At 35.1% G+C, this 24,280-nt stretch overlaps 4 protein-coding genes and 1 pseudogene across 9 annotated transcripts; 3 read left to right on the forward strand and 2 right to left on the reverse strand.

Moving 5' to 3' along the window:
* The first annotated feature begins 1,772 nt into the window (after positions 1-1,772).
* Positions 1,773-6,441, forward strand: LOC147568450 (E3 ubiquitin-protein ligase APD2-like). Of its 4 annotated transcripts, none has more exons than XM_086654893.1 (11): positions 1,773-1,969; positions 2,215-2,362; positions 2,789-2,898; positions 2,982-3,107; positions 3,473-3,569; positions 4,213-4,287; positions 4,383-4,465; positions 4,724-4,870; positions 5,318-5,390; positions 5,484-5,799; positions 5,902-6,441. In XM_086654893.1, the coding sequence occupies exons 2-11, from the start codon at positions 2,311-2,313 to the stop codon at positions 5,975-5,977; spliced, it is 1,155 nt and encodes a 384-aa protein (XP_086511019.1). In that variant the 5' UTR covers positions 1,773-1,969; positions 2,215-2,310; the 3' UTR covers positions 5,978-6,441. The 4 variants fall into 4 exon arrangements, with proteins under 4 accessions (XP_086511019.1, XP_086511016.1, XP_086511017.1 ...); XM_086654890.1 differs by having other exon boundaries at positions 1,858-1,969; positions 2,142-2,362; XM_086654891.1 differs by having other exon boundaries at positions 1,899-1,969; positions 2,127-2,362.
* Positions 6,442-9,524: 3,083 nt separating this feature from the next.
* RSR4 (Aldolase-type TIM barrel family protein) lies at positions 9,525-11,139 on the forward strand. The gene is made up of 2 exons (XM_086654894.1): positions 9,525-9,744; positions 9,891-11,139. The coding sequence occupies exon 2, from the start codon at positions 9,925-9,927 to the stop codon at positions 10,852-10,854; it is 930 nt and encodes a 309-aa protein (XP_086511020.1). The 5' UTR covers positions 9,525-9,744; positions 9,891-9,924; the 3' UTR covers positions 10,855-11,139.
* Positions 11,140-14,456: 3,317 nt separating this feature from the next.
* LOC147568452 (phosphoinositide phospholipase C 2-like) lies at positions 14,457-17,946 on the forward strand. Its single transcript, XM_086654895.1, has 9 exons — positions 14,457-15,173; positions 15,679-15,875; positions 15,966-16,101; positions 16,180-16,407; positions 16,490-16,680; positions 16,791-16,908; positions 17,179-17,334; positions 17,416-17,502; positions 17,599-17,946. The coding sequence occupies exons 1-9, from the start codon at positions 14,847-14,849 to the stop codon at positions 17,890-17,892; spliced, it is 1,734 nt and encodes a 577-aa protein (XP_086511021.1). The 5' UTR covers positions 14,457-14,846; the 3' UTR covers positions 17,893-17,946.
* A 72-nt stretch (positions 17,947-18,018) lies between these two features.
* LOC147568453 (putative serine/threonine-protein kinase-like protein CCR3 pseudogene) lies at positions 18,019-20,588 on the reverse strand (annotated as a pseudogene). Its single transcript, XR_015231041.1, has one exon. The product of XR_015231041.1 is annotated as a putative serine/threonine-protein kinase-like protein CCR3 pseudogene (transcript).
* On the reverse strand, positions 18,019-22,495 carry LOC147568454 (Rhodanese/Cell cycle control phosphatase superfamily protein). 2 transcript variants are annotated; one of them, XR_015231042.1, is made up of 3 exons: positions 21,941-22,495; positions 21,331-21,840; positions 18,019-20,877 (listed from the first exon to the last, which is right to left on the reverse strand). XR_015231042.1 is itself a non-coding variant. In XM_086654896.1 (2 exons), the coding sequence occupies exons 1-2, from the start codon at positions 22,375-22,377 to the stop codon at positions 21,633-21,635; spliced, it is 645 nt and encodes a 214-aa protein (XP_086511022.1). In that variant the 5' UTR covers positions 22,378-22,495; the 3' UTR covers positions 18,019-21,632. The 2 variants fall into 2 exon arrangements, 1 of the variants encoding a protein (XP_086511022.1); XM_086654896.1 differs by having other exon boundaries at positions 18,019-21,840.
* Positions 22,496-24,280: the final 1,785 nt, after the last annotated feature.

Below are 24,280 nucleotides of genomic sequence, written 5' to 3' on the forward strand. Positions count from 1 at the left end.
GCAAAGTATTTATTTATGGAACCTTCTTGAAATTTCATTAATTCCTCTAATATCCTTTTCTTTTCTCTTTTAACATGTCCTGACATTTTCACACTATTTTCAATTGAATAATTGAAAACAATACTTGAATTTTGGCCTAAAATAGAAAAATTAAACTTAAATCAAACCCCTATAATTTGGATAGTACAATTCTATGAATTACCAATGTAACAAAATATTGGTATTGTTGTTTGTTGAGACCTAATTGTAAAAACTAAAAAAATCAATATTCTTCAATTATGTGATAGAAATAATAACATTAAATATAATAAATAAATAAATAAGTTAAAAAGAAAATAACAAATTACACAAGATAAAAAAGTAGAAAAGAAAGAGAAAAGATAGCTAAAAGAGGAAAAGAAAGGAGTATTTAGAAAGGTAGGCAAAAAGTAATTAGAGTTTATCTAAGAGCAACTCCAACGTGGGGCTCGGGCTCCCAATTTTGGGAGCCCCTGAATTTTGGGAGCCCCGGGGCTTTCCTCAATTCCAACGTTGGGCTCCCAATCGGGGCTCCCAAATCAATATATTATACGTGTGCGAAGTATGTGTGCGAAATTTTGATTTTAAATTTCGACTATAAATTATTAGATTTCGACTATGAATTAAAATGTGATATTATTCGAGAGAGATAATTTCAAAAAGATAAACACAAAAAAAAAACACAAAAATAAAAATTAGAGAAAAATACTTAAAAAAATAGTATTTAAAATAATAAGAATATTAAAAAAAAAATTAGTTTAAAAAAAAAATTAAAAAAATTAAAAAAAAATAAAATAAGGTGGGGTGGATCCCCTTTTTAGGGGATCCACCCCAAAATAGCCGTTGGGAGACCCCCAACGGCTATATTTGGGGCTGGGAGCCCCCCAGCCCCACCGGGAGCCCAGCCCCGGGGCTCCCGGGTTGGAGGGCTGGGGCTCCCAAAATTTGAATTGGGAGCCCCAGCCCCACCCACGTTGGAGCTGCTCTTAGCCCAGGTCTGTAGAATTAGAAAAGTGAAAAGTATGATAGGTGACTAGGTTGTCTAAGTTTGACTAGGGTTTTTAATATTTTGTGGCCTTGTGGGACCAGCGCTTTCATTGTCCTTTATAAACTGGTACCGGATTTGCAACAAAGTGCACGGGTTTTGCTTGGGGTTTTTGGGCTTTCCCTTTTTTTTGTTTTTTCTTTCTAGAGGTGCCTCTAATAAACTTGTATTTTGGGGCCCTTCAAAAATTGAGGCCCAAAGCAGCCGCTTTGGGCCTGGGCCGCCCCTGCCTAAAGGTCGACAAAAAGATCCTATAGATCGTGAAAGGAGATCCTAAAGGTCTGACAAAAAAACTGGAAAAAAACTAAAATAACCACCGCCGCTATCGCCGGAAAACCGTCGCCGGAGAACCGCCAATTTATTGTACTAAAATATAGATATACTAATTATCTCTCTCTTCCACTGTTCTTCGCACCACCCACCACTGCTACTGAAACACCACTAAAACACCGCCATCGTAGAGTACTCCAGACACCACCACCACTCATAGACGAAATCAACAGCGGGATCATGACTCTAATATGATGAAGATTCTTCTGCCCAATTAGATCCACCAAATTCCACCCCTTCCATCTCTTCGGCCGCCAGAACCAGCACCACCATAACCATCATCTTCATTGGGCCGGGGCAAAATTGCTCAATTGCACCCCAATCCTCGCAATTGAGCAAAATTCCCGAATAGAATAAATCACAAAAAGAGAAATATAAAGGGTGGTATTTCAAATTTGTGGTATTTCTGTTTAGCGGGAAGGAAACAGAAACAAAAGAAAAATTAAAATATGAAAGCGAAATGCGAACCAGAGAGATCTAGTATTAGCAGTTACCTACCATTCTTGATTTTTAGAGAGAGAAAGAGAAAGAGAGAGAGAGGGAGAAAAGAAGAACACGAGACTGGTTGTTGATTTGGTAAGCGAATTAACCACCACTAAATCTCTATTTCAAACTTTAATCTTCAAATACTCATCAGTAAGTTAGGGTTTAGAACTTCATTCTAGAACTTTCTCTCTCTAAAACCCATCCGTATGTCGGTTATTATCTGTCCTCTTGATATTCCTTATTCTAGGTATATTTTTAGCAGAATGGAAGAACATGATTTCGTTAATGGCGGTTCTTTTAGTTCGGTTACTTCTTCCATCTCACCATCGTTGCAGGTCCAAGTAGATGAGGGAGAAGAGCATAATGGAGAGAGGAGAAGTGATTCATATCGAGTAAGCTTTACAATTTCGGATTGGTCATCTTCTCAGAAGATGGATGAAGCTTGGTCCTACCTCATCTTGCTCGTTCTCTTCTGGTTCTTTTGTACGATCCTTTTTCTTTTTTTCCCCGTTGATGAATTTCATGTTTCCACACGTTAATTCTGAATAATTGATTATTTTGGACTTCAGGTGTTTTTTTGAAAAAAAAATTCAGATCTATTAGTCTGATTGGTCTGACTTGGGTTGATTTTAGAGTGTTTATTTTATCACTGAGTCGTGTGTCTGAATTGTCTGAATGGCTGGGTGGTGGTGATTTTGAGCACGTTGGATATAAAATAAGTGTGGAAGTAAGATTCTGTTGTTTGATATGTCATGAATGGCTATTGCACCCTTGACCAAAACAGACGAATCAGATTCAGACGAGTCATATTCAGACGAATAAACAACCACCACCTTAAGTTGTGAAACTTCTTACTTTGGTTTTGTTATAATGTTTGATTTGGGTTCTTTATGCGATAATTTTATATAGCGCTATCCATGACTATGCTCATTGGGTTCTACCCGTCGGAGGATTTGCGAGTTGGAAAACATTGCTCTCTCTTGTTGAAAGCAAACCCCTTCTTTGTGAATAAAATTCAGGTGATATTTCTTTTCCCCAAGTTTTACTTGATCTTGGTTATTTTAGAAACTAAAGCAATATAATGTTTGGTTGATTTAAGTAGGTGAAAGAAGTGAGCAATCCGAAACACGGTCCAGTGCTATATGGGTTTTATAGTCCTCCTCCACTTGATGTTCAGACAAATTGGTCTGATAGTTATGAAGCATCCGTTCCAGCAAATTCACATAAGGCAAAACTTATCCCATTTCTTGTAATCATTTCCTTTTCCAGTTTTCTCGAAGGCCACATTCTGCTTTCAAGTTGACTATGCATTTGACTTCATCATCTAGTTTTTGATACAAAATTTGAAGACCCAAAACTACCTGTTGGTCGTGGTTAAAAAGGCGTGCACATGCCAATGTCTTTTAGGCTTAAGCTTCTTGTGCGAACCTGCACAAACCATGCCAACTTACATGGAGAGCGGAAGCCTAAAAAAATTGATGGATCCTTTCTTACTCAAATAATTTTGGCGTAGGAAGTTTTGGTCAATTTTCCCTTTTTGATACTTAGCCAAATTTTCTGAAACTAAGTTTATCTTTTCAATGCCTTTTGTAGGAATGGGACTATTATCTGAATCAAGGGTCTGAACTTGATATTATGTACCGTGTCAAAAATCCATACTCTTCTGCACTATACCTTATAGTTTCCGAAGGTAAGTTCACAACACTAAGCTGAAATTTATTCTTGGAACTTTCTCTAACTCTTTTTCTATGCAGCTTATATTTCTGTATTTCTAAGCCGTAGTGAAATAGTTGCGACGTAATAATAGCCAATACAGTGCTTTTTCATATTGAGCCTTGCCACTTGCTGTACCTTGGTTGAGATTGCTGGTCGATTTCTTCCTTCATTTTTTTGCTTTACTTTATGATACTAGTTAATATATCTTCAAGAACAACACTTTGTGTAACATATCTCGAGGCTTATGAACTCATCCATTTTGTATATTTTGGGTGTCGTAGGCTCGTAGATATGTTTTTTTATCCTTCCCAGAACTTATATTCTTATTAGGATTGTTCTGTCTTTTGTTTCTGATGAAGGATAATATTTTCCCTGGTTGTCTTGGCTAACACAATGTGTGCAAGGTCACACAAGATATATACAAAAATCCTAAGTTATACCTACTGAAGTGATAGAAGTACCCAAAAGAATATCTAAGTGCCCAATACGAGTACCCGAGATTGGCACACTTAACATAGATGTTGACACTTGACAGTGTGCCTATTCATCCTTGTGGTCGTTTTCTTGTTGTTGCATGTCTCTAGGTTTTCAGACTTAACTTTAGTGTGAATATGCAGATAAAGAAAACATTGCGGAATGGGTTGAAGATTCATCACATCCTAATATCACATCATCTTGGAATGTTATTCATGGTAAGTTAAAACGGGTCAAGTAATTCTGATTCCTCTTTTTCTGGTCTCTAGTATGCTCAAGTAACACTGAAGCCATTGTACACATTATATCTCAGGAAGTGGTCGAATTCAACAGAAAATTTCCAAGGCTTCTGAGTACTACATTGCTGTGGGTAACATGAATCCAGAGGAGGTAGAGGTAAACTTTCTAAATACGTAATATGTTTGTTGTTTTGATTCAACTGTTTATTTATGTTCTTCAGCGGACCTATTATGAAATATATAAAATTGATAATCTGGTGGCATCTCAATAACCTTATCTTATCATATTTAACACCACGTATCTCTCTCTCTCTCCCTGTGTTACTTTTGTTGATTGAATGAAAAGAAAATATTTCAAGTTAAACTTGTCATGTACTCATATATGATCTTCATCGTTTTTGTGTATTTTTAACAGGTGCAACTGAACCTAAGTATACGAGCTTCTTCGTATAATACAACAAACGCATATTACAAATGTTCCTTAAGCAACGGTCAATGCAGTTTAAAGCTTCATATTCTTCGTTCAAATGTTGCGGTTCTATCTTTTCCTGGTCCAGAACCAGTAGGTCTTATTTAAGTTTTTTTTTTGCCTTCTTTCCTGTTTGAAGTTGCATCTTTCTTAGTGCCTCCTGCTCTATAATTACAAGTTCCATCATTTCCCTCCTTAAAACTAGTTTAGCTGGTTTAGCCCAAACTTTCAACAAAACTTTTAAGTCACTACATGGGATTCAAGAAACTTCAGTCACTCGATCCTGCCAGACATTGATAAGAGGACTATCAAGTTTCTCGGGCCCTTCGTAAATCGTAATAGAGCTCTTCGCTAGTTCAATTACTTCAAATAGATCAGCGATGGATTTTTGTAGAGCTTCTAGATCTTGAATACATCAGCTATGAATCCCATGGAGTTGGGAATGGGAAAGTTTTTCCCTCCATCTACCCTATGTTCAATATTTTTCAAACAATCGTGCTTATATTTCATAAAGAAACAAACTTGTTTTGGTTCTTTCAGGGTACTACCCCAGATGATTGGTTATTTAAAATTTCATATCAGCCAAGATGGATAGTGTATTTTGTTGCTTCAGGTCATCTCTCTCTCTCTCTCTCTCTCTCTCCTGATCTCTTTCTCTCTTGATCTCTCTCTCTCTCTCCTGATCTCTTCATGTGCTTATTTTCAGGTGCAATGGCATTCTTATTCTTTCTCATCTACATAGTATGTACAATGATGCATTCAACTAGTGGAGATGAGAGAACCCCATTACTTACACATAAAGATGATGAGATTTTGAGTTTAGGTTCTTCTTACGGTTCTCTATCACATGATGAGGAAGATCTTAAAAACTCGCTTATAGCTCATTCAACTGAAGCAAAACACGAAAACGAAATAGAACGCAAAAATCCTCCCCATATATGTACAATTTGCTTTGATTCTCCAAGGGACTGTTTTTTCCTTCCGTGCGGACATTCTGCAACATGTTTTACGTGCGGAGAAAGGTACTAAAAAATTTCACTACTTAACTAGTAAACTGCCCCAAATGTGCAAGGAAAAGAAAATTTCAAGATTGATAATGTGAAATCAAATTGCTAATTTTGCAGGATTATAGAAGATGATGGTGTTTGTCCAATCTGTCTCAGAAAAATGAAGAAACTGAGGAAGATTTTCGCGGTTTGAGCAGTAAACAGCAAACCCATTTCGGTAAGATAGCTATCTGTATCTATTAATTAGTTGTATAGAAAATATATCTCATATTGTCGAAGTACATACTAGCTAGTTGCTCCTACTAAAATCAGTTGTATGAAGCTAAAAGGAATAAGTAATAATGTGCCTCATTTAAGAGTGTCCACTTATAAGCTTAAGTCTGTTACTAGTTATCTAGCAGAAGGTTATTTATTCCTTAGCTTCACCATCTCTGATTTTGCTGTTGCAAAATGTAATATAATCAGTACTATATGGTAGCTTTAGATTACTATAGTTTCGATAGTTAAGCCAGAATACGTTTCCTGGCCTTTCACCTTGTAATAATATCTTTCTCGGTTCGCTTTAGTTCGGAATCACTGTTATATAATCTAGGACAAATGTATGTCAGTGTTGTATGTGGAAACTTTATATAAAATTAAGAGATGCGGTTTGCGTTATGTATCTTCTTATATTGTTCATCTATATGTATTATTATCTTGTTAGGGGATAGGAAAATGTTGGATAAAATCCAAATATGAACTCCAATTACAGACCTAACTTCACTAGACTTGGACATTAGGACACATTACTGTAAAGTTTTACTTATTGGCTTCATATTTGTGAGAAGGAAGTTCTAAAGGCCACCATGTTCTTACTATATGTGCCCTAACTAAAAAGTTTTGGTTGTGGAAAATACATCTAACCATAATGTGAGGCGCCTAAAAAACTACGATTGCGAGAATGAAAACACAATTTTATTGAGGTTTCATGCTCATTTTTAGTAGGTAGATAATCGTAGTAAAGAAAATATCACTTCGCACATTCTCTCTAATGTTACTGAGACGAAGGAATTTCTTTGCCAACTCTTTACTAGGACCATATGGTTCTTACAAACTATTAAGTTTGTCCAAAATGTGTTGAAGTTGTTAAACTATACGAAGCTTATTAGTTTTTCTTTATGGTTACTCTACAATCCTAGTTGAGAGAATACAAAGATCCCATACTATATTTTAATCAGAATATTTTAACAATGGTTATCAGGCTCGATGGCTCATTAGTTGAATCGGTTTTCATTGTGTTTAGAGTCTTAAAATCAATAAATGGTACCAAATAAATATATTGTGTATGAAAAATGGAGCAAGTGTGAGAGCACTCTTGCCACCCCTCAAAGCACGCCAAATATGTCAGGCCTTTAGGTTTTATGAACAACACAACTTTTTTTCTTTTTTTGTTGAAAGTTGAACAATACAACCTAAGATGTTATTCTTGTTTTTATCTCATGGTTTGAATGGAAATACAAAATCCGCTCGAATCAACTATCAGGATCTCATAAGAAAATAGAAATATTTTAGAACACGTCTCAAGCTAATTCAACTTTTTTTTTGTTGAGAAAAGCTAATTCAACTTGTGAGTCGGATTTCATATCTCATTTAGAAAAAGATACATACTAGGTCAATATAAATAATATCCATAACTGTCTATGGACATTCATTTTGGGTCAAAGATAGTATTTACTTACAAAACATGTTAGGTAAGTCCATAAGGCATTAGTATTAGGATTTGCAATTATGAGGAAACTCAAACTTCAATATGAGAAAAAGGCTAAACTAGAGGCAGTATTATGGGTAAAAAAATTTACTCTTTACCAACAACCATGTTGGAGTGAATGAGTGATAAAGGAGATTTACTCTTCTACCTTCTAGAAAAAAGGAAAGGAAAGTGAAAATGTGAGAATCTCAATATCACAAAAGTTCAACCACGTTGATACAAAATGATATTTGTTATAGTGTTGTATTATTCATTGTACTTAACAATAACATATGTTATTGTAAAAGTAGTTATTACTCGAAAAAGCAAGGTTTCGATATATTTTTTAATATAAAGTGACACAAAATATACAAATTTAAATAAAAAACATAAAACAACTAGTTTTGTAAGAGGTTATTTTCGTTTTGGTCTCAAATTTGCGGCCGACTCACCGTTTTGAGCTCCATAAGTGTCCGACAGATTGATTTATCCACCAAAGACCAAAAACATTTCAACTTTTTCTGAAATTACCCTTGGGGGTCAAAATGAAATATTTCTAAAAAAATTTAACACATAAAAGCAACCTCATATCTCCATCTCTTTCCTCAATTTCATCACCTCTCTCCTCCACTTCATCCCTCATGCCACTTCATCTTCTTCTTCTTCTTCTCTGGTGAAGGTCGTCGGCCGACGACCTCTAAACGAAAAAAGAACCAGACCTTCAAGATCTGGTTTTTCTAGACCTGGAAAGTCTGGGTTTCCCAGATTTGGACGACAAAGGGCTCTCCGCACGAGAAAATAAAAAGAGAGGGGGAAGAGAGACAGAGAGTTTTTTTTAGAGGTCGTCGGCCAAAAAATTGTTTGGTCGACGACTTTCACCGGAGAAGAAGAAAAAGAAGATGAGGCAGCATGAGGGATGAAGTCGAGGAGAGTGTTAAGTTTGTGGTCATCCAACTCAAAACCAATTGGCAATGAGTGGAGAGGACTTATACATTATATTCTTGGTTGCTAGTTATCCTTCTCTCATGTGAGACTATTCTCACACGCCCCCTCACGTGTGGCGTGGTTATCCTAACACTTGATTTTTTTGTTTCGAATGACGTGGAGCACATGTTGCTTTTAAGTCTATCACGTGTGGGCCTAGCTCTAATACCATGTTAAGTTTGTGGTCATCCAACTCAAAACCAATTGACAATGAGTAGAGAGGTCTTATACATCATATTCTTGGTTGCTAGTTATCCTTTCTCCCATGTGAGGCTATTCTCACGGAAAGAGGGAGAAATGAGGTGACTTTTATGTGTTTAATTTTTTAGAAATAATTCTATTTTAGCCTCCAAAGATAGTTCCGGAAAAAATTGAAATCTTTTTAACTTTTTAGAAACCAAATCAAACTGCCACACACATATGTGAGCCAAAACGGCGAGTTGGTCACAATTTAAATGCCAAAACGGAATTAACCCTTTCTTAAACACATTCACCACAAAATCGCACTTGATGAGTCATAGTAAGTCATACCTTTGATGAAATACTCCAATTATAAATGAAAACCAAAAGAACTTCCATGAGAACACAAGGAATAAGTGAGAAAACTTTGAAACACCTTGACCTCTCATTTAGATTGGAAAAAGGGGAGCTCTCTCTACCTCCAATCAAGACCTCTCATATCCCATAACAAAACAATTATGTTGAGTTTTTTAAATTTTTTTTATTCAAATATCCCCGAATTGACGCAAAAAACCTAAAATCTGTTGTAAAGCAATCCCACATTATTGGTGAGGTGGAGTCTGGTGCTCCTCTTAAGAGTTAAACACCCTTCTATAGTGAGGCCTTTTAAAACCGTGAGGTCTAGGTGTGCTAAACGGACAGTATCACTAGCAACTTAGAAGGCTGGTTCACACCATCCAACTTAAAATTTGGACATCTATTTTATCCAAACAATAGATCGAAAGAGAGAAATAAACAGTGAAATCTAACTGGTGATCTTACATTTCTACCAACACGGAAACACTCACGTAGATTTTCCAGTCAATTACCATATTTGTCCCGGATGAGCTATCTTTAATTGATTTTATTTACCCTTTTATTTACGGGTAAGTTTTGTATAATGTCATAAAACATCAAAAGAAACATTTTCTTTATCTTACCACTAGAATCGTTCAAGACCTTTTTTCTCTATTTATCTCCTTTCCTCATCTCTAGCCGCTCTCTCTCTCCCCTCAGCCCCCTCTCCATCAGTAACGCCTCTCTCTCTCTCTCTCTCAAATCATTTCAACTTTCTCTCTCTTAAACCTGATTTCTAGGGTTTTCATTAAGTTTATTTCTACAATTCTTCATCTCACTATAACCTTCGTTTTGTTTGTATCTCTTTCCAATTTTGCAGGTTTCTGGAGATTTTCATCAGTTTCTCTCACTAAATGGCTGGAAGCGGTGTTGTTACAGTATACGGTAATGGAACAATAACAGAAGCAAAAACCTCACCATTTTCTGTAAAAGTAGGTTTAGCTCAGATGCTTCGTGGAGGTGTTATCATGGATGTCGTTAATGCTGAACAAGCTAGAATTGCTGAAGAAGCTGGTGCTTGTGCTGTAATGGCACTTGAACGTGTTCCTGCTGATATTCGTGCTCAAGGTGGTGTTGCTCGTATGTCCGATCCTGGTTTAATCAAAGAAATCAAACAAGCTGTAACAATTCCTGTTATGGCTAAAGCTCGAATCGGTCATTTCGTTGAAGCTCAAATCCTTGAAGCTATCGGTGTTGATTATATTGATGAAAGTGAAGTTCTAACCCTAGCTGATGAAGAACACCACATTAACAAACATAATTTCAGGATTCCGTTTGTTTGTGGTTGTCGTAATCTAGGTGAAGCTCTTCGTCGGATTAGAGAAGGTGCTGCCATGATTAGAACTAAAGGTGAGGCTGGAACTGGTAATGTGGTTGAAGCAGTTCGTCATGTTAGATCAGTAATGGGAGATATTAGGGTTCTTCGTAATATGGATGATGATGAAGTTTTCTCTTTCGCTAAGAAGATATCAGCACCGTACGATTTGGTTATGCAAACTAAACAATTAGGTAGACTTCCGGTGGTTCAGTTTGCCGCCGGTGGTGTTGCAACACCTGCTGATGCTGCTTTGATGATGCAATTGGGTTGTGATGGTGTTTTTGTTGGTTCTGGTGTTTTCAAAAGTGGTGATCCTGCTAAACGTGCCAGGGCAATTGTTCAAGCTGTTACTCATTATAGTGATCCTGATATTCTTGCTGATGTGAGCTGTGGATTGGGAGAAGCTATGGTTGGATTGAATCTTAATGAGAAGAACGTTGAAAGGTTTGCGAATCGATCGGAATAAGCTGCTTATTCGAAAGGTAACAATCTATCTATCTATCAAATCATCAATGAAAACCTAGGTATCTGTTTGATCAATTAGGTAAAAATAGTATCTGTTATCTTGGGTTACATAGATAGATGTGGTGATCTATAATATAATTTCTTGTTATTGTGTTTAGTTTCTATCATCACATATACCTAAAGAGTTTTGTTTGTTATGTTTTGATTCAAATGTTGAAAAACTTGAAATGTTGGTTTGGGAAAATCCTAAATTATATGCTAAATGGGTATTTGAATGAATTCATAATGTGGGTTGTGCTTAGTTTAGTATGATTTCTTCATTGAGTTTCGGTTTAAAAGTGTAAGCGATCTATATTTTGCTTGAATGATTAGTAGTTTTCGGAGTTCTCTAGGTCAATGATTGTTAGAAATTCGAATGCCCTTTATTGGATTGTTGTAGATTGAAACTAAAAGACCATTATTTGTTTGATTGGTTCATATTCTTAGGTTTTTTCTGTTTCTTCCTTGTTTAGTGAATGTTTCTACTTGATGAAGTGGTATGGATAAGGTCTGGTTAGCTAGGGTTGGAATTCTTCTTATCCTCTTTAGCTTTTGATAGCCATTCAATAGAAAGTATCCTAAAAAGAATAGATGGGGTCCTTGAAAACCCTAGATGAGGAATGAGATAGAACTGTAAACATCTCTCGAATTGGGGCCATTTTTGGAGTAGTAGATCGTTTCAAGACCGCTTCTTTTCCTCTTTGCAGGTTGGTTATTACATCTCGATTAAAACTTTCTAGGGTGAGAATATTGGGCCTCGTTGAAGTAACTTGTTTACAAAAAAGCTTTGATCAAATTCCTGAGTCGAGTCAGCTTGTTCCTTGCTATGTTCAGTTTCTGGTTCTTCGCCATCTTATCTATGACAAACCAGATTTCTTTTTCGGTTTCACACTATTATATTCCTTTCTGCTTTGTATTGAACTTGTTTTCTCTTCAATTAGTTTCAGCCTCTTTCTTTTCTCCTGCTACATCTTTTTACCTAAAAATTGATCGATAAGAGAACTCCACAAGGATTTGAATGGATTCAGAAAAATTTAGAACATAGACAGAAACCAAGTGGTAGTGGTGTTGGGACTACCCTGATCAGTTGGAATCTCCTTGATCAAATGACATCATGTGATCCTTGTGTTTAGGGTTTATGTGATTGATACATCAGAAGAATATCATAAGCAGGTGAAATGTCATGAAGTAACATGAAATGTTGATCTATCCTGTAATGTTTTCCATCTCCACTTCTTACAAAATCTGAAATATATGTGAGAAGGTGATATACTTCGCGATCTCGTTTAGAACATTGTACAATCCAAAATCGATTTTCTATGTTGAGTCTATACTCTCTCGCCACACTCAATATTCAGAGTGGAAGTTATAGGCTCCGCTAGTTTTGACCGGCATTCTTGACTTGGTCTACGAACTCGGATGAAGTCAATGGTTAAGCCCATATCAAGGAAATGTAAGAAAAGAAAATTTTCAGTTCCATCTTCATCTTCTTTCACCGTAGTCATCATGGTGTTCATCGTTTCTCTCCTCTGTTGCGATTCAATAATCTCCATCTACATTATATTGATTCACTTCAAGACTTTAACCGTTCACCTCTTCCATTTCTTCTTTCTTTGTTACTATATCACACTTAGGGTTCGGAAAATCTGAGAAATGTAGGTGGTTTTGCTGGCCGGATAACGAAGGGGTATGTTATTACTACCCAAAAAAAAGATCGAAATTTTTATAAGGCGGCATGCGGAAGTGTTAAAGACACCTCCAAAGAATCCTCAAATTTGCCTTCAGTGAGGCACCTTTAACACTTACAGGAGGCGCCTTAGAACTTCCCAACAAAAACTCTGCATCCCTAACGTGTCTTAGGTGGTTTGCCTTCAACAATGGTTGGGGCTTATTAAAGTTGTAGTGCCAGTAACACTTCTGGATAAGATTAAACAGGGCCTGCTTCATAGGCCTCGACCCAGTTTGGAACTTTTATGGAATCCAGACCCTAGTAATTGAGGAGCAATATTTTATAAGCACCTCCTCACAACAGGCTGGAACCTGTGAAGATAGAATACCCCTCGAGTGAACTGTGTGGGTAACCTAAAAACGTGGAGAAGGAAGAATAAGATAGAGAAAATTAAATGAGTGAGAGAACAAAGAAAGGAAAGAACTTAAAAGTGGAAGAGAATCATAGAGTGAGTGAGAAAGAGGAATATTAACCGATCAAACGAAAAAGATAACAAAGGAAAAGGATTCTGGAGCTGGCTTTGCTTCAAATCAAAGTTCATGGCCGTTTATATGGCTATGCTCATCATAGAAAACTTTCCTTCTTCTTCAATCTAAATGGTGATACTCTTACATTGCATGCTAGCATAGAGTGATTTACATCATTCCGAAACGAAAAGATAAACACCTTCGAAAATTTTCAAAATAAAATGTTTTTTTAGTGAAGTTGATCCGCTTGGTGAAAATATATACTGTAATTCATTGTCTTCATTAGGACAAATACTTCTGATCTTTCAAGATTTGTATAGGTATAAATCTGTGTGGCAATGATTTAAGAAATGAAAAATGAGATGATAATATAAGAAAGAATTTCTAGAGACCCACTCAACCAATATTCTATTTTAGTGGGGGTACCTATTGGCATATTCTTTTTCAGACAATAAAAAGAAGAAAACTAAAGAGGCTATTCTCAACAAAAAAATTTATAATTTTTTTTTCTTTTCCTTAAGATATGTGAAACATGTGTTGTTGATGGGTCTATGTAAGAAAAGTCCAAGATTTGGGTCCAAATACGAAAAAAAATCACTCGGGAATAATAATGTAAAAAAATAATCCAATTTTGAAACACTTTTGAAACTGTTGCAACACTTTTGAAACTGTGACAACATATATAATTATGTTTTTAATCATGTGTGAACAAAAACAAATTTGTTCATACATTTAAAGAATTGTTGAGAGCAAATACAAAATTGTTGAGAGCACATTGTGTTTAGTTCAGAAATTTAAATGTTTTGTAATTTCAAATTTTGGATTTTTTTTTGCATTATTATTCCGGATCGGACTTCATTTGATATTTTGACCCGAATTTTAGGCCTTATAATTTTCCTCTCTCAACTAGCATTAAATTAGTGTAAACTCGTTTGGAGAACAATTAATGGCCATCAAAGAAAGAACATGAATTATGAAGGAAGTTAGAGAGAGGTAAAGACCCCACTTCAATCTCTCCATTTACATTAAAGTTGATATATGTATAGTTGGAAACAACTTTCATACCAAAAAGATAGACAGAATAGAACTTGATACCTATCATATTTTGACAAAACAAGCACCTCTTCAGACTTCAATCATAAAATTCTTTCTTTATGTTATTTTGTAAATCAATACCACATAGGATGGGATGGAAATGTGGTGTTACTTTGTAAGGGAATAAGCACTTTATTGGGTGGCGTGACGAGCTTTGAAAGCAAACAATATTAGAGTCCCTGTTGAAGTCCGACATTGGAGTTGAAAAAAAGTCCGACATTGGAGTTGAAAAAGTGTGACTCCAAAAATTGAGAGGTTGACCTCTTACATTGGGTTTGCTCCACTAACACCATAGGAGGTCGACTTGAACGATCCTGTAACACGTTATTAACTTAGTAATCTCTACTCAAAACTTTGGAGGGTAGTGCATTGTAAATCAACCCAACATCAAATGAGAGGAAAGAGTGCGCCCTTTCTAAGGAAAGAACATCATTTTCTACTTACACGTTTTAAAGCCGTTAAACTTTAAAGTGACAAAGCAGATAATATCATTAGCGTCCTATAAAGCTGGCATGCACAAATCCACAAAACTTTACAAGATATTCTCTTTAAGCCAGACCTCCTATAAACTCCAAGTTCTATGTTAGTCTTTTGGTCCCAACCTAAGCTCCATTGCCATTTACTCTGTCCCCTCTTCCTAAAAAAAACAGTCTAAATTTTTTCATGACATCAAAATTAACATACAAAGTATGTTGTTGTTTCAGACGAATATTCAGGCTAGAAATATCAGAACCACCGGAAGATGTAAAAATGATATTCAGTCGATACTCCGAAAACGGAATTATGACAGTTGATCAGCTCCAGAGTTTCTTGATTGAGTACCAAGGAGAAAAAAATGCAAGTAAAGAAGATGCACATAAGATAATGGAAGATTTGAAAGACTTATTCAAACATCCACACAAATATAAACAACTAAGAAAAGGTGAACTCCATATTGAAGCTTTCTTTAGATATCTCCTAAGTGATTCCAATCCTCCTCTTTTAAACAAGGTAATCTCAACCATCCCCTTCTTTCCTTCTCTCTCATTACTTTCTAGTTTTTGGATATTAATGGAGAGGTTCTTGATCTTTCATAAGATTTTCATTAGTTCTTGTTGGAGATTTTCAAGCTATACTTTTGGCCTGACTGAGAATTTAGAGGTCTGGTGCCAAACTTTGATCGATGATGTTTAGAAGACATAGAAAAGCGGTAAAAATACATTTGTAACTCATTAAGTTGATTAATAGAGAGAGGATGTGCGCAATAAAAGGTTAGAACATGTTCATTAATACACCATTGAAGAGCTATGTGTTCTAAACACCCATCTGCGTGTATCGTGCTGTGTGAATGCACCCATAGTTATCGGTCATCACCTCTTATTCAAATACTTAAGTAAAATGAGACTCTTATAAATATATATTTCTTAAAATTTAGGTTACTATTAATTTAACTAAGCGTGTCTCTCCAATGTGAAAACCAGAAGTCAAATCTTACATACAAACGTTTTGTTGACAGGTACATCATGATATGAATGCCCCAATGTCGCATTATTTCATATATACAGGACACAATTCCTACTTAACCGGGAATCAATTCAGCAGTGATTCCAGCGAAGTCCCCATCATTGAAGCTCTACACAATAGTGTTAGAGTTATTGAGCTAGATTTATGGCCAAATGCCTCTAAAGATAACATCGATGTTCTTCACGGATGGTACTCTCTTTCTCTCTTTATATAGTATGATATTCTCTCGAGCTTTTAGAGCAAGCAGACTGTTAACATTCTGTAAGATTATCTTTTTAGGACACTAACGCGTCAAGTAGAACTCATTAAATGTTTGAGAGCAATAAAGGATCATGCTTTTGCTAAATCTCCATATCCTGTTATAATAACGTTAGAAGATCATCTTACTCCTAATCTTCAAACTAAAGTAGCTGAGGTAATAAATTAGCTCTCTGGTCTTTTTTCTAAAACTTTATACATTTCGTCACTGAAATCAAATTCAATTCACTTTTAGATGATAACTCAAACATTTGGAAAAATGCTATTTATCCCTGGTAAAGAAAAATCAACAGAATTTCATTCACCCGAATCGTTAAAGAATCGAATCCTTATATCAACAAAACCACCAAAGGAACACGAGGAATCTAATGAGAATAAGAAAAAAGAGACGGGTACTGCACGCAATATAAAGATCGAATATTCTTGGGAAGAAGAAGTCCTTGGTTTTGAAGGTGACATGAAGGTAACTAAGGCTTGTTCACTAAAAATTAGACTATCACCATCGAATTTTCCTACTGATTTTCGAGTTTTTCATATGTTAATAGATCGATCGAAACGACAAGATTCAGAATACAGAAGCACTTGAGTATAAATCTCTAATTGCCATTCATGGTGAGAAAGCAAAGGGTGAAATGAATGACATCTTAAGAGTACATCCAGATAAAGTCTGTCGTCTTAGTATAAGTGAAGAAAAGCTACAGAAAACTGCACAAACTCATAGTACCCATATGGTCAGGTACATAAAAGAACTAAAATATTCACTGAAGAGCTTATCCTGATTTCGCCGTTTTCAGCTATCTTTATTGAAGTTTTTTTATTTGATAACTGTATTCAAATATGAATTAGGTTTACCCAGAAGAATTTTCTAAGGGTTTATCCAAAGGGTTCAAGAATCAACTCATCAAATTACAATCCATTAATGGGATGGTTACATGGAGCTCAAATGGTTGCACTTAATATGCAGGTGTTTATTTTTTTTTTATGACTGTCTGAATGAATCTCACTTGTCTAAATCTACGAGGTCTGAGTCTTACTAGTTTTGGTCATGGGAACAACAGTCATTAAAATTATTTCAAATAATCAACTCTTAATCGAGACTTATTTTATGTTTAACTCAAACAGAACTAATGTCAGCCCGAGTCAGACACACGACTCAGATAAGAAAAAAACAGTTTAATATCTTGAGTCGGATATCAGATTTCTTTGCTCAGACATTTGATTTCTTTCTATTTAGGGATATGGTAGATCGCTATGGTTGATGCATGGAATGTTTAAAGCAAATGGAGGGTGTGGGTATGTTAAAAAACCTGATTTTCTTCTCAAACATGGAGGTCCATATGATAGGATCTTCCATTTCAGAGAAAATTTACCAGTGAAGAAAACTTTGAAGGTATAAGTACAACTGGATCTAACTCTGTACTTCTCTATTTTTGTTTAAACTGTAACTCGAGATTCGCTTTTACTTTCATAGGTGAAAGTTTATATGGGGGAAGGATGGCACTTAGATTTCCATCATACTCACTTCGATTTATGCTCTCCACCGGATTTCTATACACGGGTAAGATGATAAAATTTCAAATCCTAAGATGAGTTCGCTAAACAGTTGCAAAAATCTATTTCTAGTTACTGATGGTTGAAAGATTTTCGATGATAGATTGGGATTGCTGGAGTAAGAAAAGATTCAGTCATGAAGCAAACTAAGATGATTGAAGATGACTGGACACCTGATTGGGATGAAGAATTTCTATTCCCATTGACTGTTCCTGAACTTGCTTTGCTTCAAATCGAAGTTAACGAGTTTGATCCGACAGGAAACGATGATTTTGGAGGACAAACATGTTTACCCGTCTCAGAGATAAGAACAGGGATTCGAGCAGTTCCCCTTTACAACCACAAGGGAGAGAAATACAGATCTGTTAAGCTTCTTATTCGGTTCGAGTTTATCTGAAATTAGTCTTGTACTAACATTTACTTATATGGATTATTATTATGATGTTTCAAAGTTCTACTTTCGTAACGTGATTCTTTTTTGAGTAAGTTAGGACTTAGGATTAGTCGAACGAATTCTAGCGAGTTTCTAAATACTAAATGTGTTATTTATAGCGAAAAATTTGCATGGACTCGCATACAAAAATCGAATATAAAACTTTAAAGATTTGTACACAAATAAATTACAATGTAAAAGAATCTTACTTCTTTCTTCTTGAATTTGAATATTCACCGAGAAACAATGGTGATTTCTTCGTGGGTATCGTCACAGAGTGCTAGAGCTCTCTCAAGGTTAGCGACAATATCTGTAATCATCGGGCGATCTTTACCCTCGACTTTGACACACTCCAAACCCATATAAGCTACTAGTTCCACCGCCTCGGCTTCACTTCCCTCTGGTTTCCCTACTCTTATATCCAAAATTTCCCATAACCCTCCACCCATTATCTTTGGCACAACAAATTCCACCATTCTAATCAAACTTCCACCATCTTCTTCATCTTTTAAAATTGCTCTCTTACCAGTTAATATCTCAAGTAAAACGACACCAAAACAATAGATATCCGTTTTTGATGTCAAAACATTCAATCCATAATACTCAGGATCCATATATCCAACTGTTCCAGCTGCTTTTACTGCCATTGTTTCTCCTTCTGATTCTGGTCCCATTATTGATAACCCAAAATCAGATACTTTTGCCATCCAATTTGAATCCAATAAGATATTCGAAGACTTTATATCTCTATGAATTATCGGTGGTACTGCATAAACATGAAGGTATTCGATTCCTCTTGCAGAATCTAATAGAATTTTGATTCTCATTTTCCATGAATTCAAAATGCTACTACTTTTTTCGATATTGTTCTTCGAATGTAAATGATCATAGAGTGACCCATGTTTCATATACTCATAAACTAAAAGTCTCTCGTCGTTATCTTCACAAAATCCTACTAACCCGACTAGATGTTTATGGTGAAGACGAGATAAGAATTCTAGTTCGGATTGAAATGCAGTTTCTTTATCCTCAAATTTCTTCGTTTTTGATCCATTCTCACCTCTTTTAATGGCAACTTCTCGGCCATCAAAGAGTTTTCCTCTGTAAACTGATCCGAAACTTCCTCCGCCGATTTTGTTCTCTAAAGAGAACTGATTTGTAGCTATAGCAAGTTCGGATAATGTGAATTGTTGACCTCTATCTATATGTTTTGACGAAGAAGTTCCACTTCTTTGTCGTCTCATTATTCCGGATATCTGTCTTCTAATGGTTGCGGATCTTGAAAATGGAGGAGTTAATGAACTACTTCCACTATGGGTATGATTAGAATTACCTCTAGTGATTGTGGGTTGAACAGAATTATGAATCTTTTGTTGCCTGAAACAACAAAGTCCAGGCCAAAGACAATAAATTACAGTGAAGATACCTGAAACAACTCCAATCGATCCAACAATTGCAAATGCAAGAAAACCCTTGTTTCTTGCAGTCCAAAATGATGATTTTCTTGAAGGAATCTGAGGTGGTGGTGGTGGTGATAATGGTGGCGGTTGTAGTGGTGGTGTTAGAACTCTAGTTTCGTCCTCACATTGTCTGCAAATATTGCCAGAACCAGAACAAAGTGAATTTGAATCAGGATAAACACCACAACTGCTACAAGAATCTTGAGTACAAGGTCCTGGAATAAGTTTGGGCAATGGAAGATCAATCCTTGAAGAATTAGGGTTTATAGAAAACTTTGGTCCCCAACAAATCAATGAAAAATTTGAAGATGTCAATCCACAAGTGAAATTTGAACCAGCAACAACAGATTCAAATGATATTTCTTTTACTGATTCTACAGAAAACCTTCCTTTTCCTCCCCAACAAACAACAGTTCTATTCAATTTTCGAATTCCACAGCTATGATTCTCACCTAATGAAAGACTAGAAATTTCCAAAACCCTAGTTGAATTCAACAAAGAGGGAAAATCTAGTTGCCCAAAATCATTTTTTCCTTTACATATCAAACTTCCATTAATACTAAACCCACAAACATGAGAATCTCCAGCATTTAAACTTAACATAGAAGTATCCCCAAATTGGTTCTGAATATCAAAAGCTGTAAAATTTCTACTACTACCCCAACAATGAACTGTTCGATTTGTCCTCGAAATCCCACATGAAAAACCTCTACCTGAAGTTAGAGAGAGAAACTGTAATCTAGGTGGAGAAGGAAATCTTCCATTCTCACCTCTCCAACAATTAACAACCCCATTATCTCTCCTAATTGCACAAACATGATCTTCCCCAACTGTTAAATCTCTCAAACTAACACTAGAATTGAAGTAAACCCGTCTAGATTGAAAGTTAGAAACCCTAGAATCCCAACAAAAGAAACTAAATCCTCCTGAACTTAACCCACAAAAGAAATCTTTCCCACCTGAAATTCCCTCATAAGAAATACTGGGTTGGATCGAAATGCTCTGATTTCCTCTGTAACATTCAATTCTCTGGGTAGATTCTTCAGCAACAATTCCACAAACAGTTCCTGAGCTAGAACTAATGGCGATGGTAGAAGAAGACCCAAATCCATTAACAAGTAGTATCAATGGAAAGATGATAGTAATGATGATTACTGGTAAATGGGTAAGAGTAAAAAAAGGATTAGAAGTTTTCATCATCTGAGACTGAAAGAATTGTGGGATTTAAAAGAGAAGATGAATAGTTCTGGTTTATTCTTCATCGGAGAAGACAAAAAGGTAGAAATGAAGTAGATGAAGAAAACAGAGTACTTTTTTGCTTTTCAGGACTTCCTACCATAGTAGAGAGAGAGAAAGTGCAAGAATGGAGAGAGAGAGAGACTGGGTTTTTTTCCAACGCAGAAGATTCAAATGGTCAACAAAAGTGGGTGAAAAGAAGAAAGACTACCAGAGTGGTGGCGGGAGAAAGGAGTTCACCATTTTGTTGACTCTATCAAAGAAGCTCTTATTATTCAATATTGAACAAAAAAACAAAAATAATAGGAAAAGCTAAAAAAAAAAAATCGACTTATACCCCATACCTAACGGGAAGATCAACTGTCTTATTAATTTAGAGTGAGAAAGTGTAGCAAAGACTAGGGAGAGGGAGAGATAGAGATGATCTAAAATGAGAATTTTCGAGTCTATTCAAATTTGAATAAAAGTAGTATTCTGAGATCCCATCTGACGTGATATTTCCGACTAACATAGGTGAATTGACAACATTATAAAGAGAAAACTGACAAAAACTACGATAACTAGAAAAAAACGGTTTAAATCCTAACGTTGAAACTGAACGGTTAGAAATGAGCAAAAATTAGAAGCTTAATATACATATATATATATATGTAAGGGTCTGAACGACCATGTTAGTCATATCTGGAAGGCGAAATGAAAATCAGACCATAAATTATTCTTTGTTGGTGTGCTTAGGGTGTGAAATCATCTATTAGCACATGCAAAAGCTTTAATTTAAATCATTTAATGATTTAAAATATGTTAACACTAATAAATAATCTTCTTTACAACCACAAATGTTTAAGATTACTCAAAATCAAACACTAAATCAGTTAGACAACTATTTCCAAAGGAAAAAAAACAATCATTCTCTCTTAAATATTAGAATGTATATAGTAGTATAATATAGGAAGACATGAATGATTAATGAACATTCTTGAAGTAATGTCCACAAGGAATTAAGGATAATTATGAACTCTTCTTACCCACACTTTCTAAAAGTATAATAAGTTGAAGGAAGTAATAAGATACACCTCCAATAGTTGCATATTGTAATTTATTATCGGTCCCTTCAACATTCGGGAAATCAGTATCCCTCGCTTGATTGAATCCGCCCACTAACCACCCTAAATTTTGGTAACCAGCTTCATGTAAATTCGAGAGAGCCATTAAAGACCTAAAAAAACATAATAATCAGTAAAGCTTGTTTTTGTCTATGACACATTTTGATAAGTTTTTCGTAATCAAATATAGACATATAGTTTTAATGTTCTGACCTTAGTCCTTCGCCACAGGCGACGAGTAGTTTAGCCTCTTTATCGGGAACCGAGGATTCGACTTGACCTAAGAATTGAGGGTTTATTGTGGTGAACTTTTGGCCAGTCCATAGACCAATGTATCCAAAATGAACCCATTTCTTGAGGAGTGTAAGAAGAGTGTTATCTTCATCTTTTATAAATAATGGAACATGAAGAGATCCTGGTATATGTGCTTTTTCTCTCTCCCAAATAGGTCTAATATCTAGCATTTGAAAGCCTTCATTGCTGATGGTTGTGATTGCTTCCTTTGCTGGTATTGGTCTGACCTTTCCTGATTGTACAAGTTTCTTGCCACTTATTGCATTGATACACAGAGAACGATTTCGTAAAGATTCTTGCCTGTAATTCAATTTGGAGTTTAAAGCATAGAATTGGTAGTCTACATGAATCGCCATTCCCACTTTCTCTCTCTCTATCCAAACTCTCTTTTTATTTCTCTCTCTTTCTTATCCAAAATATCACCACCCATTGGCCATATTCATTTATCTATATTCTCTTCTAGTTTTAAATTTTAATTGGATAGTAACATGTGTGATGTGTGTGTCCACTTTGATTGTTTAAGATGCAAATTAGGAATTGTTATAGAGGCAACTAGTTTTACAATGAATTTTTGGGTGTATGGCCCAAAAAATAGGCCCTAATAGGACTTTTAGTCCTTCTAATCCCATAAAGGGTATAAAAACCAAAATAATATTACAAATAGATATCTGGTCCATTTGGTTCAATCTAGAGAGAAAACACAAATCCCGAGAATAACTATTAAATATTAATACCTATACTAACCTTTCTTAAATATAAAAACAGTTATAAGATCAAAATCACCAAATATATTTTCCATTTTTATCTCCCTGTTTCTCTCTCCAATCACGTTTTTATATTAAGAAACCGTGATCTTCTCATAATCAGTAAGTTTTCTAACCGAAACCTTATTGTCTCTGCACTCTCTCTCTCTCTCTTCATCTGATTCGAAAGTAAATCCTCCGTTAAATCAGACACCTTGATTCATATTCTTTTGATTTGCTGAAATCAAATCACCATTGTTAATCAGGTAAAACATTAATCAAGTTATTAGTTTTTGTGATTTTGTTTTATTTTATGATAATTGATTATCTCTCTACACCTTAATCTACTGAAAATCTTCCATTAAAGCAAAGAAATTTGTGTTTAATATTCATTAGAGATATTCAAAAACAGTTTCTTAATATTGTTAAACAGGTTAACAATCATCTTCTTAAATGATTCTGTTTCAAATGAATATGAAATTCTTGTCTTTCTCTCTCTAAAAATTTATTGAATGATATATATTTTGATGAGACAATCCTTCATGACTGATTCTTACAAATTCAGTATCGAATTTCTCTCTGTATCATCTAATCAAATCTTCATCATTATTCAGGATTTTCTCTCTCTAAGATTCATAACCGATTTTATTATGTTAATGTTAAATTCGTCTTTACTGAAGATAATGCGATTAAGAAGTGTTTGTATCTATGTATTTTGTTACTTTTTAGTAGTTTTAGGTTACAGATTTTTAGATCATTTCTTCAAATCTTCATCAAGGTTTCCGTACAATTTTTGATGCAGAGAAGATCTCGTAAGATTTGTTATAACTGAATGCAAACGATATATAATTTAACATAAATTACGGATCGTTTACAATAAATTACATATCATTTTTTATCCAGAGTAGATCTAGTACGATTTGGTTGTAACAGAATGTAAACGATATATAATTTACACGACATTACATGATGTTTACTGAACATAACACATACTTAACGCAGACGTCTTTTGTACGATGTTTTTATAACAGAATGTAAAATATATGTATTTTGTTACAAATTATACATACTTTATAAATAATATCAAAAACATCTTATAAATCTGCATAAATTAAATATAATTTATTCAACATTACGCGTACTTTTTTCACAAAACAGTTGCCGTTTATAGTACAATAAATGTTCCAAAAATTATATGTAATTTATTGCACATTATACATATTTTTTCACATAACAGTGACCTTGTGATTCGAACTAACGTTATGTTTGTCTCCTAACACATTATGAAGTTTAACAAACAGTATGCATAATTTATTCCATTAAACATGTCGTTTCTAGTAAATTGTTTGTTTTGTTAACAAATGTATATGTTTTCTTTTTGCAGTTTTGTTGTTACTTATGGAATTTGCTACTGAAGTTGGTCATTTGTTTCCTGGTGGTGCAAAATCATTTGGATATGCTCTTCGACAATATAGTGTAAATGTTGTTTGTCCTGCTCAAGACTACATATGCTCTT

The sequence above is a fragment of the Eschscholzia californica genome, unplaced genomic scaffold (genome assembly GCF_041429995.1).
Source record: "Eschscholzia californica isolate CP2 unplaced genomic scaffold, dmEscCali1.0.p SCAF_1, whole genome shotgun sequence".
Lineage (NCBI taxonomy): Eukaryota > Viridiplantae > Streptophyta > Magnoliopsida > Ranunculales > Papaveraceae > Eschscholzia > Eschscholzia californica.